Source organism: Aspergillus bombycis (genome assembly GCF_001792695.1).
Source record: "Aspergillus bombycis strain NRRL26010 chromosome Unknown contig00005, whole genome shotgun sequence".
NCBI lineage: Eukaryota > Fungi > Ascomycota > Eurotiomycetes > Eurotiales > Aspergillaceae > Aspergillus > Aspergillus bombycis.
In genome coordinates this window covers 509,553-525,655 of record NW_019170007.1, presented here as the reverse complement: position 1 = coordinate 525,655, position 16,103 = coordinate 509,553, and the positions used below count along the sequence as shown (strand labels likewise).

General features: G+C 48.7%; 5 protein-coding genes across 5 annotated transcripts; 1 reads left to right on the top strand and 4 right to left on the bottom strand.

Annotated features, from left to right (window-relative positions):
• Positions 1–19: 19 nt before the first annotated feature.
• On the bottom strand, positions 20–2,000 carry ABOM_001405 (uncharacterized protein; the record flags this gene model as incomplete). Its single annotated transcript, XM_022528535.1, has 3 exons — positions 20–367; positions 427–822; positions 888–2,000. The coding sequence occupies 3 exons, from the start codon at positions 1,998–2,000 to the stop codon at positions 20–22; spliced, it is 1,857 nt and encodes a 618-aa protein (XP_022393713.1).
• Positions 2,001–2,422: 422 nt separating this feature from the next.
• On the bottom strand, positions 2,423–3,336 carry ABOM_001404 (putative DNA repair protein Dds20/Mei5; the record flags this gene model as incomplete). Its single annotated transcript, XM_022528534.1, has 2 exons — positions 2,423–2,515; positions 2,578–3,336. 2 exons carry the CDS (start codon positions 3,334–3,336, stop codon positions 2,423–2,425), a joined length of 852 nt encoding a protein of 283 aa, XP_022393711.1.
• Positions 3,337–3,721: 385 nt separating this feature from the next.
• ABOM_001403 (ubiquitin ligase complex subunit HRD3) lies at positions 3,722–6,408 on the bottom strand (the record flags this gene model as incomplete). Its single annotated transcript, XM_022528533.1, has 4 exons — positions 3,722–4,131; positions 4,186–6,120; positions 6,184–6,303; positions 6,366–6,408. 4 exons carry the CDS (start codon positions 6,406–6,408, stop codon positions 3,722–3,724), a joined length of 2,508 nt encoding a protein of 835 aa, XP_022393709.1.
• An 806-nt stretch (positions 6,409–7,214) lies between these two features.
• Positions 7,215–12,706, bottom strand: ABOM_001402 (DNA-directed RNA polymerase II core subunit RPO21; the record flags this gene model as incomplete). The annotated part of the gene is made up of 5 exons (XM_022528532.1): positions 7,215–7,230; positions 7,286–12,159; positions 12,220–12,290; positions 12,352–12,508; positions 12,578–12,706. The coding sequence occupies 5 exons, from the start codon at positions 12,704–12,706 to the stop codon at positions 7,215–7,217; spliced, it is 5,247 nt and encodes a 1,748-aa protein (XP_022393706.1).
• A 791-nt stretch (positions 12,707–13,497) lies between these two features.
• ABOM_001401 (Set1-mediated histone H3-K4 methylation subunit Swd1) lies at positions 13,498–15,180 on the top strand (the record flags this gene model as incomplete). The annotated part of the gene is made up of 5 exons (XM_022528531.1): positions 13,498–13,567; positions 13,620–13,681; positions 13,739–13,827; positions 13,891–14,031; positions 14,103–15,180. 5 exons carry the CDS (start codon positions 13,498–13,500, stop codon positions 15,178–15,180), a joined length of 1,440 nt encoding a protein of 479 aa, XP_022393703.1.
• Between the last annotated feature and the right edge of the window lie 923 nt (positions 15,181–16,103).

Sequence of the window (16,103 nt, the reverse complement as noted above, 5' to 3'; positions counted from 1 at the left end):
CATACCCTCTTTCTATTTGCTAGCATATATCAGAAATGAGAGGGTTTACCATATCTTCGATCATTGCCAGAACCTCTTTGTGCAAGTATTGTTTCTTTAGTTGTTTCAAGTAGGCCTCCAATTCATTAGGAGAACATGCACACCGCAGCCGCTCAGGAAGGTCTTCTGGTAGCCAAGAGGCAGAGTAAAGAAGGAAGTAAAATACTTTAGCGTAGGGAGCGGCATCCTGCCAACGGGCTGCGAAGTAGGTGAGGCTGTCTGCACAGGCGCATGCGGCATCAAACGCCTGTTGTATAAAATCGACCCCCAGACTTGCGGATCGACATACATAGAGAAGTAGAATCCCGGTCCGGAACTGAAACACAAGCTATGGCAGATACGTTAGTAAGAATTCTCTGAAGACGATACTTGCTAGCGTAGACGCACCGCAGACCATGTAAAGCACATCACTTGACCTTCTTCCTGCAGACGTCTATAATTAAGGCATACCTCAACTCCAGCCGAAAGAATATCATCAAGGTCTTCGCGCATGAGGTGTTTCCGCTTTCCTTGCATAAGAATAATAACACTGTAGTCATATAGTTTTGTCATCCATAGAGGATCGAGATAGGTTCTCTGCGCTTCTTCAACTGAGTATTGAGGTATATCTCTCCTCCAATCATCCAATGCCAGCTTGAACGATCTGTCATTCGAGTTTTGGATATCAGTTGGCTCATCCCAGGACCTTCGGATACTGGCTTGGATCTTTCGCAATCTAAACAAGTGTTGCAATGCTGTGCTTGTGTTTGAGACGTTCGATATCTCCTTGCTAAATATATGAATCTATAACTTTTCTATTAGTCAAGGGAAGATACGAAGTAGCTTAGTAGGAGCCCAGATATCCGTACATCGTCATCAACAATCCTGTAGGCCGCAGAAACCGGTCGTTCCCAGCCAGACACTATGATTTCATTCAACATATAACAAGTGATAAACATCGACTCATTAAGGCTGGCATCCCTTCCCATCGTGTCTCCCAGGGTGCTATCCAGACCAGAAGAAATGCGCTTCTGGATCTCAGCCAACGTAGCTGAACAGAAGGGGACGATGGAAGAAACTGATAGGGAGATTTCTCCTGAAGAAGGGCAATGAAGAGAATAGATAATCATGAGAATTGACGCTTGTATCTGAAGGATAGCGGGCGCTTCTACCATAACGTAAGGATAATACGACAATGCGGAGGAGTACATCTCTGCCGCGCGCTTTGAATGGTTCTGGCCGGGCTGGAGAACATTGTATGACAAGGAACCAATGGCATACACCATCTTCACAAAAAATCCTTTCCATGGTTCGGTCTTCTCATCTAGGCTCCAGTCATAACGCCAGGAACCCCAAGCATTGCAATCAAGTAATGGCCACATGAAGTGCGTGATTGAGAAGTACAGGTTGGTGTAGGCTTCTTCGAGCCAGAATGAATAACCGCCCATTATACCAAGATCATGCAGAGAACCAACCTTTGCTGGTGTGGAGTCATCCACATTCGTATCCATTGAGTCAAATCCATCGCTTGCTCTAGAGTTTGTAGAATCACCCAACAATGTGATGACGGAACGTGCATTCGAGCCCGGAGACTTTCGCTGCAAGTCGAAATCCGAAAGATCGCAATATGTCGGAGATGTATGAACATCGTTGTCCTTATCAGTATCAGGATCGCAATCAGGCATTGAATCGCAGGTAAGCAGATCAGTCGGCTCAGTTTGGACACCAAAGTCTCGTGTTTGCAGAGATCTTGTTGAGGTACGCGAGCCATGCTCTAATTCAGAGACTCTGGCCTCTAAGCATCTCAGGTATTCCAAAGGAACGGTTATGTTCTCTCCATTTTTGCAGGAGTTTGCTGGGAGACATTCTGCACCTCGTCGTCTGCATTCTCCACAGGTTGGTTTTGCATGATCACATTTGCGCTTCAATCGAAAGCACCGAGCACAGGCGAGGAGCCTGGAATGGTTTGTAGTCCGCGGCATAAGTCATCGAAAGATTTGTGAGAAAATGGCTGGCCTGGACAGGGTGAGTGAATGAGAGAGAGTGCTTAAATTGATAGCAAAGAAAGATAAGACCAAGAGCGGCTCCCCCACTTTATTTACTCCGCATTATGTGGGGATTTTGATATTGTGCCAACCATGTTCTTCGATCGAGCTGCATCATATGCAACCTTAATGATTACACTGCTCTTTTCTATTTTGTAAGCGTGAGTGAACGTTTGCAGGTAAGAATGGGTGTTTTTCAGTTGAATAGTGCGTCCTAGAAAACGCGATGTCTCTGAACCCCTTGGGGCTGCGCAAGAAGGACAACAGCTACACATGGTCAAGGACAGAATAAAAATAACGAAGATCACGCACAGCCATCCCATAGCTGACAGTCAGAGCAGTGTATACAGGGTCATAGACTATTCCTTAATCCATCTCTGATGGGCTTTGTCATATCCGATGACCTTAAGGTCAATATTCAACGTCTTCAACATAAAGTCCATGGTGAATTCCTGTTAGTTGAGATTAGCACCCTTGTAGCCGTAGGAAAACCCACTTCAAAATAAAAACCAACCTCATCTTCAATCTCTTTTCTTTCCCGCTCCGCATCGTGACCCTCCTTGCGGCCCTTTAGCATCTCAGCCTTCCGAGCCTCCAGCTCCTCTTCATCTACATCAACCCCTTCCGCCTCTGCGCTGCCGTACCAGGTTTCCATCTCCTCTTGCTCCCACTGCGCATTGTTATTCTTTATTCGCTCCCTCCAGGCCTTCATACCCCCCATCCGCGCCACACGTTCCTGGGCCCCAGAGAAAACTTCTTCGGCTGCATTCTGACTGACTGACCTCCACTTCGTAATCAGCGACTGGAGGTCTGCATCTTTGGTCGAGGACTCGAGCTGAAGAGCTTGTTGCGCAGTATCAAGCTCAGATCGCAGGATAGCAAGTCGTGACTGCAGTGCCCTTTCTTGCTTCTGAAGATCAAGAATGACCGGGTCAGAGAATATCGGTTTCTTAGATGAAGCTAGATGGTTTATCTGAGCATTTCTTTTGCGAGACGCCAAGCTCGAGGGAGGAGTAGGTGCTGTGTGAGTTGAAGGACGAGCAGACAACGGGGAAGATGAGCTCACAGCTGGAGTGTGCGCGTCATTGCTGTCAGTGTTATTGTGCTTGAGAGACGGGCTCGGAGGAACATTTTTTTCTTCTTTGGATAATGCCTTGTGTTTGGGCTCCGAGACTTGAGGTGGTCGGCGAAGGGGAGACTTGAAAGGTTTGGAAAGCGCCGAAGCTGCACTTTCAACGCGACGGCGCTTTCTATTGAGGTTGACGGAAGACATTTTTCGAATGTCTAGCAATACTTAAAGTGATTACATTGTATTGAAGTGTTCGTGGGCATTCAGAGAAACGGCCTTCATGCAAGTTTGAGAGAAGATGGAGTGACCCACCTAAAAGGCCATGTGCCAAGGACGTGCAGGTCCACTTGTGTCCATTGTCGCCAGTATTGATTTATTCTATTGAACCCTCTTGCAGCTACTAGTTAACCAAGTTCTAGACATCTTGGTAAATATCATTCTAGACTATACAAAACTGCTAATTAATCTGTGCTGTGATCAGCTGAAATGCGTAGTGTAGTAATTTTATCTATGAAGAGCTTCCTCTACTCTTAGCAAAATCTTCCATTGATCATAAAATACACCATATACAGACTATGAGGGCTCTTCATCAATGCCCAACACCGCCCGCCACCCATTGAGCGAACTCTGGGTCTCCAGGGCGAGGGAAAAAGCCCCTGTCATCATTTCCATTTCCCGGGGCTGCTGGGTTGGCGCCTACATTCCCATCTTGTCTCTGTCGGTTCCGTTGCTGTCTCATGTATACAAGCACTAGTAAAGTCGCAGCTAAGGCAACAATGATAAGGCCCTCTAAAACGCTTTCATCGATATCGAGCTCCAGATCATCGTAGTAGCCATCTTCATGACGGTCATCGATATGGTGTCGATCCGAACCACCTGATAGCAGGTCATCTTCTTCCTCGGCTCGCTTGAACATCTGTGCACGATAGGCTTCCTCCTCTTCGTCGTTCTCAATGAACGCTGCAATCCATTCTTTTAATGTCCGCCGGGGCCTTGACTCTGAGCACGGGGTCAGCAAAAACGCATCACTAGAGTTGACTGTGGCATTCCTACCTTCTTCATCTTGGATGGAGTTGATCTTGCCGTTGGTAATTCTGTTCCAGTAGCTCCGTAAACGAAGCTTCAGTAAGCTCAATTTTACGGGTAGATAGGCCTCGGTACTTGTCTCAAGTGCCAAATCATAGTATCGTTTGGCCATGTGAAAATCTTGTTCCACGGCGATGCCATTCTCATGCATCCAGCCAAGATTCCAATAAGCCTGTGCACTATAATGGACTTCGGCGGCACTATGATAACAAGTGGAGGCTTTTTCAGCATCTGCAGCAATACCAATACCGCCCAGGTAATAGTCACCCATCTTAACTAAGGAATCAATGTTTGTCTGTTTGGCGGAACGAGTCCAATAGATAAGGGCTAACGCGGCATTCCGAAGCAGAGACGGTCGAGGTTTCTTAGCACCCGGTAGGATGCGATCAAAGGACATCAAAGAACGTTGCTCATCGAGCAAGTACGCCACGTTAGATTGCGCGTGCTCATAACCTTGCTCTGCGGCCATCATGGCTGCAACGAGAGCCCTTTCTTTGTCACTATTCTCGTACGCAGCGTTCGCCTCATCGAATGATGAATGTATCACTTCGGCTCGTTCTGCGACCATCTTATAGTATGACGCAGCCATTCCACAATGACGTTCCCTACCAACACCATTGTTGGACAATTCTGCCAGGTAATAGAAGGCCTCCATCCAGCCCCAGCGGGCTGCTAGCTCAAAATATCGGGTAGCCGTTGGGACATCTCCTTGGTCCAAGAACAAAGCACCCAGTCTTGTTTCTGCAGCGGGGAAATCTTGTTCAGATGCGGACTTGAAATACGATGCAGCCCTGAAAGCGTCCTGCTGCACGCCATATCCATGGAGATACATGAGTCCCATTTGATGTTGACAGAGCGAATCCCCATTTGTCACTCCACGCCTAAACCAAGTGAGGGCAGTGGCAAAGTTTTGCTCTACACCTTCACCACGGAGGTACATCAACCCTATGTGGCCCGCTGCTTTCGATGCTAGTTTCTCGATTCCAAGCGGATGGTTCGGGTTCATAGACCCGTCCTTATTCCAGTAGCGCTTTGTGATCTGTTTGAAATACTTCATGGCCTTTCGAAGGTTCCTGGGCAGACCTCGCGAGCCTTCGTAGTGCATCTTTCCCAAGCTGAAGGTAGCCTTCAGTTCGCCCTTTCGCGACATAAGGTCCAGATACTCTAGGACATCTTCCAAGCTGGCTTCAGTGCTTGAATGTGCTGCATCACGCAAGGCGTTTGGTCCCGAGCTGGAGACACTGGCACCTTCGCCATATACGCCGCCCTCCTCGTCAGCCCAACGGTATGATTCCCGAATCATACTATGGCCCCCAGGTGGTCCCGATCGGTAGTACTGAATAGCCTTGTCTGCAACTTTCTTATAGTAATAGGTTGCATGGTCGCAATTTCTGGGCATTCCAATTCCAGCATGATTTCGATACGCGAGCGTCATCTCCGACCTCGTGTCTCCCCCCTCCGCGGCGAAAGTATGGTATAATAGTGCCTTCGCCTGGTCTCGCTCAACTCCACCGCCAATACCTGTCGCATACATAAAGCCCACCATATACTGTGCCGTACTGTTCCCAGTCGCCGAAGCAAGGCTCTGATACCACTGGAACGCTTGCTTGAAGTCTCGTGGATGTGTGTAGTTGCCGTAGAAATTCAACTCCGCTAACAGGAACATTGCATCGGGGTTCTGATCTTTTTGCGCAGCGATCTTGAGTTCATCCACGGCCTTTGCGACATTTGGGTGGATCTTCTGCCGCTCGGCATTATCTGACGGCGGGCCATTCAGGAACAGAACGCGGAAAGCCTCTTTAGAGTAATGTAATGTGTTCCCCAAGAAACCGGACGGTTTCTCGGGCGTGATGATTGGGATCTTTGAGTTACGGAGAATTCTGAGGGCGGTATCGACGTGTTCTAGAGATGCCGTTATAATCTTAGCTTAGAGCGATGACAGTTTGGGCCGAATGGGATACTCACGGCTTCCAGGCCTAGCATCAGAGCCCTCTGTCCCACCTGGAGACTGGTTTGGATGCTGATATGATTCGTGAGAGACATCAGTGGACGCCTTGGATTCCACTGCAAGCACCTGCAGTAGCACTATACCATAATCAAGAGATGTCAGCTTCAATCAAATGTTGAGCTCCGCACCCAACACTCACGAAATGCCACAGGCAAGAAACGCCATAACCATAGGTTTTTCATGTTGTCAGCGAGGAATCTTTAATACTGATCAGTGAGAAGAACATGGCGAACTGGCCCCAATTAGAAGAGCATCGCCAGATCCAGACGGATAAGATTAGGGAAGTACTAGTAGTTATGCATTGCATGCTTCCTTAGAGCTCCAAGGCGGAACGGGCCACCTGTCCACGCGGAGGTTCATTTCGCCGACACTACAAAACCAAGAATTAGTCCTAGAGATTGATAAGGATCAACACTACCGACTTTCTTCTGGAAAGAGATCTCATAATAGCTGCTCTTTTTATTTTTTCTTAATGCTTTTTTTTATATAATTTTTCTTTGCATCCATAACCCCATTCGCACTAAAGCTGTGTACAGGAGAAAGAGAAAGATTTGTGACCGCATCATTAATACACTCCGTAGCAAAATCATATTCTTCCATGCAAACCAGAGGAAACAGCAACATGCAAAAGGATCAAATCACCTCTAGAGTGATGAACCTCGTAGGCCGGGGCAATTCTAAAAGACGCTTGGTAATTTCAGGGCTCAGAAAGAAAAGGAAACAAACATGGCCAACCCACAAACCTCGTTCGCAATTTAAGCGGGCTGGCTCCGAGGCTATTGAATAAGGAATAAACCCATTGGGCCGAAGCATGAAAGAAAACATACATGCAGGAAGGCAAAAGAAAAACGAGGCTACAGGCGCCCAAATTGTGGAAAAAATAACCAACCAATTCCGCAACTTAGAATGCAAAATGTTTTGTTTTTCGTGGGCTGTTCGATGAAGTGATAATACAATGATACAGAGAAGATACGCATTAAAGCAAACTTCACTGGCGAGGGGACCTTCGAGAAGAGTCAGTAAAGGCGAAGCCGATGATGCATGGAAAACAAGACTTACGAAGGGCTGAACGCCGGCGACGTCGGACTATAACCAGGGGAGGTAGGTCCTCCGGGTGAGGTCGGCGAGCCGGCAAAATTAGGGGAGGTAGGAGAGTATGTCTGGGGACTCGTAGGAGACCACCCAGGAGATGTGGGTGTATACTTTGGAGATGTTGGCGAAGTAGGAGACAGGTGCCGAGCGGCACCACCAATAGCGGGGCTGGTTGGGCTGTAGCTTGGCGACGTTGGGCTAAATGCAGGCGAAGCTGGGCTAAAGCTTGGCGATGTAGGACTGTAATTTGGCGAGGTCGGCGAAAACCCGGGCGAGGTAGGAGAGTACGACGGTGAGGTCGGCGACGCCTGGCCATACGCCGGTGAAGTTGGCGAGTAAGCAGGTGATGTCGGTGCGAATGACGGGCTGGCAGGAGAGAAACCCGGAGACGTCATGGAGAAACGAGGGCTGGTAATTGCCATACCAGGAGAGGTTGGTGAGTAGCTCGATGACGGGGAATAGCCAGGAGATGTTGGATTAGCACTGAATGGGCTGCTGGGAGAATAGCCGGCTGGACTCGTGGCCGCTGGGCTGAACCCGCCTCCAAAGCCACCGGTCGGCTGATACTCAGTAAAGCCACCAGGGGATTCAGCACCAGCTTGGCGGATGGGAGAGAAGTTTGATTCGGGATCAGGTGTACCGATGTAAGCGTTATCCTGCATGGGTGAACCAGTGTCATACTGAGTGGCAGCACCGTCAGAGATGATCGCATCCTTAGCGCCGATAGCTCCCATCACGCCAAAGCGAGCATTGTTCGAAACGACAGTGTTGAGCATGTTCTGGTCGAGATAAATGTCGAACTCTCCAGTACCGGCAGGTGCCATCTGTCCCAGAATCAAGTTCTCAGACACACCACGGCAGTCATCCAATTCTCCAAAGGCTGCGGCCTCCAACAAGATCTCCACCGTCTCTTCGAAAGAACAACGCATAAGAGCACCGTTGTCAGCACGGTTAATACCATGCCGCGTGACTGGCGTTAGGTAACCACGGACAGTCATGACATCGACCAGGAGGGCCAAATGACGGTGATTGACGTAAGAACCATCGAAGGCAAGCACTTGTGTCAATTCGCGAAGAACAGCTGTGCGGGCGGCTTCGATACCAAAGACTTCGAACACCTCGATAAACTGGTTGGAGTATGTGCGGCTAGCATCAACTCCAGGAACCGCCAAAACCTCGCCCAGGGCAGAGCCGCTTGTTTCAAGAACCCATTCCTTGCAAAGGGGATCGACCTTGCTGGTGAACAATGACCCGTCCTCAAGGACTCGGACTTTACTCTTCTCGTTGATGAACGCTCGCTCGACACCGTTGACACCGCGAAGTGTTAAGGTGTCCAGAAGATGTTGCTCAAGTTTCTTGAGTGTGACGTCGTATTCAATGTCATCATCGTCTTCATCCTCCTTATGGTCCTGGATCTGTCGGATTCGAATAACCTGCTCATCGGCGTTGTTGTCGCTAAAGATAACGGCGATATCCTTGGGATACGCCTGTTTAATTCTGGTAGCAACATCCTGCACTGTAAGACCCTTGTCAAGAAGCTTCGGCCGACTGAGAATGATACGAAGCAGCCATTTGGACTGGCGAGATGAATCGTCTGTCACATCTTCGGGAATAATGAAGTAGGATTCAACCATGTCTCGGTCGTTTTCAATGACCGTAGACTGGATATCGGGGTCGTAGTAAATCTCGGTGGCCTCCGTAACAGACCGCAAGCTAGTATGCTCAACAACGCTTCGCAATTGCTTGGCACCCTCCTTGTCATGAGTCCGACCGGGCTCCTGGTAAACAGTCATAGAAGGCGTCTTGATATTGGTTGCAACGTTAAGAATTTCCTTCAGACGAGGGACACCAAGTGTAACGTTCTTTGACGAGACACCAGCAAAATGGAAAGTGTTCAGAGTCATCTGTGTAGCTGGCTCTCCAATAGACTGGGCAGCGAGAACGCCAACCATTTCACCAGCAGGAGCATTAGCTTTAGCGAACCTCATTTCGATAGCTCCAATAACATGCTGGAACGCGAGTTTATTCATGGAGTACTCGGTGACCAGTCTTCGGAACGCTAACCGACTCCGAAGTTGCGCCTTGAACAGCAGTGTGGCATTCTCTTGGGCTTCCTGCGAAATAACGTCATCACCGCGCACGATAAGCAGCCGATCAAGCAATGCTTGCACCTGAGGAATAACTTCTGCTGGGTGCAGATCGCTGATTGTTCCCTCGCGGATCCTAAACGTAGTCCTGGCCATCTCGAGAATTCGCTGGACGTTGATCGGAAGCTGCATCATCTCCTCGTCTTCCTTAGCCACAGTACGGAGGAAAGCGCGGTCTTTGAGAAGTTCCTCCCACTCTTCATCCAGATATCTCTGGACTTCGACGTCGCCTGCAATCTCATTGGCCTGTTCCAAGACCTCTGGACCTAAGCTGCGCTCAGGGTCCATAAGATCGACACGGAAACGGTCTCTAAACTTGTCGTCAGAGCATTTGATGATATCAACTCGTTGGTTCTCTATATGAGCACCGTCAAGGCCATCTTCTCCGTAGATAAACTGTATAATATCTCCCAGAGAGTTACGGACAGTACCATCGTACTTGACCATTACTTCTTCCAAGGCCTTAACCAGCTTTCGCTGAATATAGCCAGTTTCTGCGGTCTTGACAGCTGTATCAATAAGACCCTCACGACCAGCCATGGCGTGGAAGAAAAACTCAGTGGGTGTCAACCCACGCAAGTAGGAGTTCTCCACAAAACCACGGGATTCTGGAGAATAATCATCCTTTGTGAAATGAGGCAAAGTACGATACTTGAAACCGAACGGGATACGTTTACCCTCGACGGATTGTTGACCCACAACAGCAGTCATCTGCGAAATGTTGATGGTTGATCCCTTTGATCCAGAACGAGCCATCTGGATGGCATTGTTCAGATCCTTTAAGCTCTTCTCGGTTTCACTACCAGCTTCGTCACGAGCATTGTTAAGCGCACGCGAAACCTTACTTTCAAAGGTTTCTCGCACGTTCATACCAGGCAACGGCTCCAGGGTATTGTCCGTAGCACTTGCAGTAATAGTTTCAACCTCCTTCTTTCGTTCCCGGACGCAGTTCTCAATTCTTTGTATAGTGACTGCGTCTGGAATGGTGTCACCAATACCAATACTGAAACCATTGTGGAGCAACCAGTAGTTAACAATAGCCTGTGCGCCGTTGAAGAAGGCCACAGCAGTTCCTGGCCCATATTCATTGAAAATGGTGTGGATGACACCACCACCACTGGCACCGACAGTCTTCTTGGAAAACATTCCATACATCAACTGTCCACCATGGATGAGAAGACCACCATCATTCAGAGGGGCAAACTTCTCAGAGAGCGCTGAATTGTCCTTATCCACACGGAGAAGATTGAGCCCTGAAGGAAGCGCCATGCTAATAATTTGCTTACCAGTCCATCTGGGCCTAGGTTTCAAAATTGCTGGCGGGGGAATAACGCCGTCCCAATCAGGAACCCACATCATAAGATTCATTACTTGCTCCTTTGTCAAGAATGTATCACGCCGACAAATCTTGTAGATACCGCAGAGAGTATCCTGTACGATACCCATGAGAGGTCCGTTTCGCTGGGGGGATACAATGTTCATAGGAACCAGAGCAAGCTGGAGTAGTTCTGCGCGAGACTCTTCACTTTGAGGAACATGCAAGTTCATCTCATCGCCGTCAAAATCGGCGTTGTAAGGAGTTGTCACAGACAAGTTGAGCCTGAATGTGGAGTACGGCATAACGCGGACGCGGTGACCCATCATAGATTCCTTGTGAAGTGAGGGCTGTCGATTGAAAAGAATCACATCACCATCCATGACATGACGCTCTACCTTCCATCCGTAGAGTAGTTGTTGGCCTCCAGCTCGTTTAGCATGGCGTAAATCAATACGTTCACCGTTATCTCTCACAATATACCTTGCTCCAGGGTGCTCGTTAGGACCATTCGAGACGAGCTGCTGCAATTTATCGATGTTGTACGGCGTGACAACTTCCGGGTATGTCAAAGTCCTTGCGATACTTTTTGGCACACCAACCTCGTCAAGGGACAGGTTGGGATCACCCGTAATGACAGTACGAGCTGAGAAATCCACACGCTTACCCATCAAGTTCTGTCGCAAACGACCCTCTTTACCCTTCAAACGGCTGCGAATAGCTTTCACTGGTCTGTTTGACTTCTGCATAGCCTTTGGCTGGCCAGCAATATCGTTGTCCATGTACGTGGCGACATGATACTGTAATAGAGACTCGAACTCTCGAACCACGTGCTCTGGAGCGCCTTCCTGTTCGCAACGCTGGACATTCTGGTTTGCCCGAACAATTTCAGCCAGCTTATATGTCAGATCATCCTCACCGCGCTGGCCACTAGTGCTACCACCCACAAGCACACTGGGACGGACGGGGGGCGGCGGCACCGGCAAAACAGTGAGAACCATCCACTCAGGGCGAGCATAGTCATTGCTCAACCCCATTATACGAACATCCTCGTGAGAGATGTTACGGAAGATAGTCAGAGCCATCTGGGGGGTGATTGTCTTCTTCTCTGGCTGCTGCATATCCATCTCGTCCATCATGCTCTTGCTAGGTTTCCATGTCCCCACCAAGGTGATTCCCTCTTTGCGAATAGTCGGTTGGGCATTTCCGCACCCACCGTGCATTCTCGTTGGTTTGGAGCTCTCTTTCGCATACGGCTCGTCCTCATCCGGGGGAGGGTCAGCTTCACATATCGTGACATCTTTCGATAGTCGCCAGATGTGGTCGAAACGTCTCTTCGGATCTCTCATACGTAGGGCTTCAAGGAATTTGGAATCAGACTGGTTTCAAGTCAGCAAATTTGCCATATTAGATTTGCCATCCCGTGAGGGATGACTAACCGTGTTGGCTTTGATCTTTCCACAATTGTGGCAGACCGTCTCAAGTAGCTTCTTGATTTTCGTCAAGAAACCTATGAGTAAAACGTTAGTAATAACTCCTAAGTAGACTACAGCGGAATATATTAAACACACCAATATGAAAAACTGGAGTGGCAAGCTCAATATGTCCGAAATGTCCCGGACATTCCTTCTGGCCTTCCTCACAAGTCTCGCAGTTCCATTGCCGATCGATGGTTCCCAAGCGAGGATCGTTCAGACCTTTTGTCCGCGGCCGTTGCCTTTGCTCATCCTGGTTTTACACCCGGTCAGAGGTGATCATAACCCGGCGGTCAGGGAAAAACGATTGGGCAAAACAAACCATAGTCTCTGGATACTCCACATGGACCACACTCATTCGTTTAATCTCTTCTGGTGAAAAGAGACCAAACTGAATTTCCTTGATGGTGCGCAAAGGCGCCTTGGAATAGGGAAAGTAGACGTTTGACATGATGACTGTTGTCGCGGAAACGTGTCACTCGAGAGATGGGGCTGAATCACGAGTCGAGCAGATCTAAGGATGAAATATTGCTGAGAAACAGCTCAGATAGCTCTATTCTGTCAACTATCAGGCGTGCAGAAGCGACGATGAAAGAAATTTCAAGCAGCTGGCCGGGTGAGGCCTTTGGCAGCCCTTGCCACGAGGGCGCCTGCGACCTTGTTCTCCGACGTCGCGAAAGTCGAAAAAGGGCGGAGGTAAAAGATTCACGGTCGATCTTGGCGACTTCTCCGACTCGGAAAACGATATCGCGATGCCAAACGCGATGATCGGGGACGTTGGGGGATGGGAAAGCAGTGTATCGAGGTGATGAAAGGGAGATGGTTGGACGTCAGGTCGTCGCCGATGGGGCACGAGTTTTCTGAGCCACAGCCTGCGGCTAGCGTGGCACTCACTAAAAGTCAGTGATGCTAAGAGCCGTCCCCAGCAGAGATTGGCATGTTGTGACAGATTTAGCCAATGATTAAGCTGCAATTGAGGCACTTGTGGGGCAACCGCTTTCCTTTCTAAACAACCTCTCACCGCCCGCCAGCCTGTTTCTAATCTTCAGCATTGCTCATCTACCGTGAATCTCCCCGCGTAGAGACTGTATCAGTGGTCACCAAATGAACACTGAATGATTGCTCTCACCCATTTCTCCTGGCCTTTAGTCTGGGCTGGGTTCGTCCCGAAGCTCTTGTTACTCTTGTGTTGATTTTCCTGTCACTCTGTCCTGAGCGCATGCCGATAATTGGTTCAGCGCAATGAATCTGTCTCTTCTCGATCCCTTTGTCCTGGCGCAGGACTATCCCGACACATTTACAGAGAAACTGAGTATACCACGTCAATCCCACTTTTACAAATAATCTTTCGCTGACAGTTACAGGAAGCGGCCATGCGACATGTCTACGATTCAACCGCAAGGGAGATTATCTAGCCTCCGGACGAGTTAGTCAATCAATAAATAGCCGCTATCATTGCGATATCCTATTGACCCACATACAGGTTGACGGCACAGTGGTCATCTTTGATTTAGAGACAAATGGGGTTGCACGAAAATTACGAGGTCACACTAGACAAATTCAGTCTCTGAGGTACGTGCGCTATGTTACGAAACACTGCTCGATCAGAAGGACTGACTATAAATCGCCCTGTAGTTGGTCAAGGAATGGTCGCTATCTACTCAGCTCATCGCAGGATTGGAAGTGTATCCTGTGGGACTTGAAAGATGGTTCCCGAGTACGCACGGTCCGATTTGAAGCTCCTGTATATATTGCTGAATTACATCCTTATAATCAGTGGGTCTCTTCTGAAAGCCGCTTCACATTTCTTTCGCGACATCACATGCTAAAGCTTTTCGATTACCTAGTTTACTTTTCGTTGCCTCTCTCTTTGAGGACCAGCCTGTTTTGGTGGACGTCTCATATCCTAAGCCCATTAAGCGCATTCTTCCCTCCGCTCCATTTCGACCCCCGCCTCCTAAATCCGAGGAAGTTGATCCCGCTGTGGCCGCAAAGCAGGCAGCCCAAGATGCGAAGCACTCAACATGTGTGACCATATTTACCGCTTTAGGAAATCACATTATAGCAGGTACATCTAAAGGGTGGATCAACATCATTGAAACACAAACATGCGCGACAATTCATTCTACTCGTCTTTGTAATGGAATGGTGATCCTACTTCGCCTCGCCAGCAACGGCCGAGACCTGCTTGTTAATAGCTCCGATAGAGTGATACGCACCATCCTCATGCCAGACCTATCCCAGCTAGGTATTGACTTAGAACCCGCCAACATCAAGCTTCAAGTCGAGCATAAGTTCCAGGACGTGGTTAACCGACTAAGCTGGAACCATGTCACCTTTTCTTCAACGAGCGAATTCGTCACCGCATCCACCTTCATGAACCCTGACATTTACGTTTGGGAACGGAGTCACGGTTCGCTGGTGAAGATCCTCGAGGGTCCTCGAGAAGAACTGGGCGTTGTGGAATGGCACCCTTCTCGCCCTATGGTAGTCGCCTGTGGTTTGGAATCTGGATGCATCTACACATGGTCGATTGTGACACCTCAAAAATGGTCCGCGCTAGCGCCTGATTTCGGTGAAGTCGAGGAAAATGTCGAGTATGTTGAACGCGAAGACGAATTCGACGTTCATCCTGCTGAAGAAATCCACCAACGTCGGCTTGATCAGGAAGACGAAGTTCCCGACGTGTTAACCATCGAACCCCACAAAAGCGGCACGGATGAAGAGATGGAATCCTTCCGCATGCCTGTTCTTCTCGATATTTCCGACAGCGAAAGCGAAGAGGACATCGTTGCCGTGGGACCCGGAACAATGCGGAGGCGTAGCCCTGGCGTTGGCCGTGACTGGGCCAACGGAGATGGGGAGAAAGAAACTACTGGAGGTAGAAACGGTGCCTCCCGGGGACAAAAGAGCCGCCGGCGTTGAAATGATATCACTGTATGAGTTCGCATCATGGTATTAGATAATTTACCGGAGCATCTGTCTTTTGAGTTATTGGGTGGGTGGGTGTCTTGAAGGCTGTTGAGGCGTTTGGCGAAATACCCAGAAACTGGTATCTCACACACTTGCATTTCCGGATCTTGTTAGCTGGTAGTGAGGACTTGCAAAAGATCACATGAGGAATTCCTCCCGTTGTATTATATAGTTTTTTATATTCTTTTTATGTGATATCATGTTATAAATTTCGTATAAAACAATGGCAATGATTGGATGATGTCGTCAGACAGAATGAAATGAACTGGGTATACAGTTATCAACAATACACTCACCCAAAACGCCATGAATATACTGTCTTTGGCAAGCGGGAAAGCGTACAATGCCAGGGATTGATGTGGTCCTGAAAAGTGCGATGGAGGAGCCGCAGCCAGGTTAAGAGGAGGCAGAGGGCATAGGGCGTGCCATGCCGTGTGTGAATGACCTGCCAATATTTTGCAGTCCCATTGGTTTGTCCATATGGAGAAGAGCTGCATATACTGTATCTTTTGGATCAAAAGATCTTTGACTTGCCTGTTTGGCTTGGGTGTTTTGCGTAAACCCCTCGCAAGACACGCCGGCCTCATGCTTAGACCGATATTGATTTTGCGAATGCCCGCCTCCAAATGGAGAGGTATGACATAATCAAAGCAAGCTTAGTATATTTCCATCAACCTTCCAGGTGTTACTGGAGTGATACAGGCAGTTCGGTGCATCGTTCGTCTGCTACAACCAACAGCATAAACAGGACGTCTCGGACCAAATGCCTAGAAATGGCGCTCTCACAACGCACTGGCTTTTCCAAATAGGTAGAGATCGCAGACCAATATGAGTTGGATTTTGCTTTTGCAGTATGCAAGTGACTGCTCAGGACC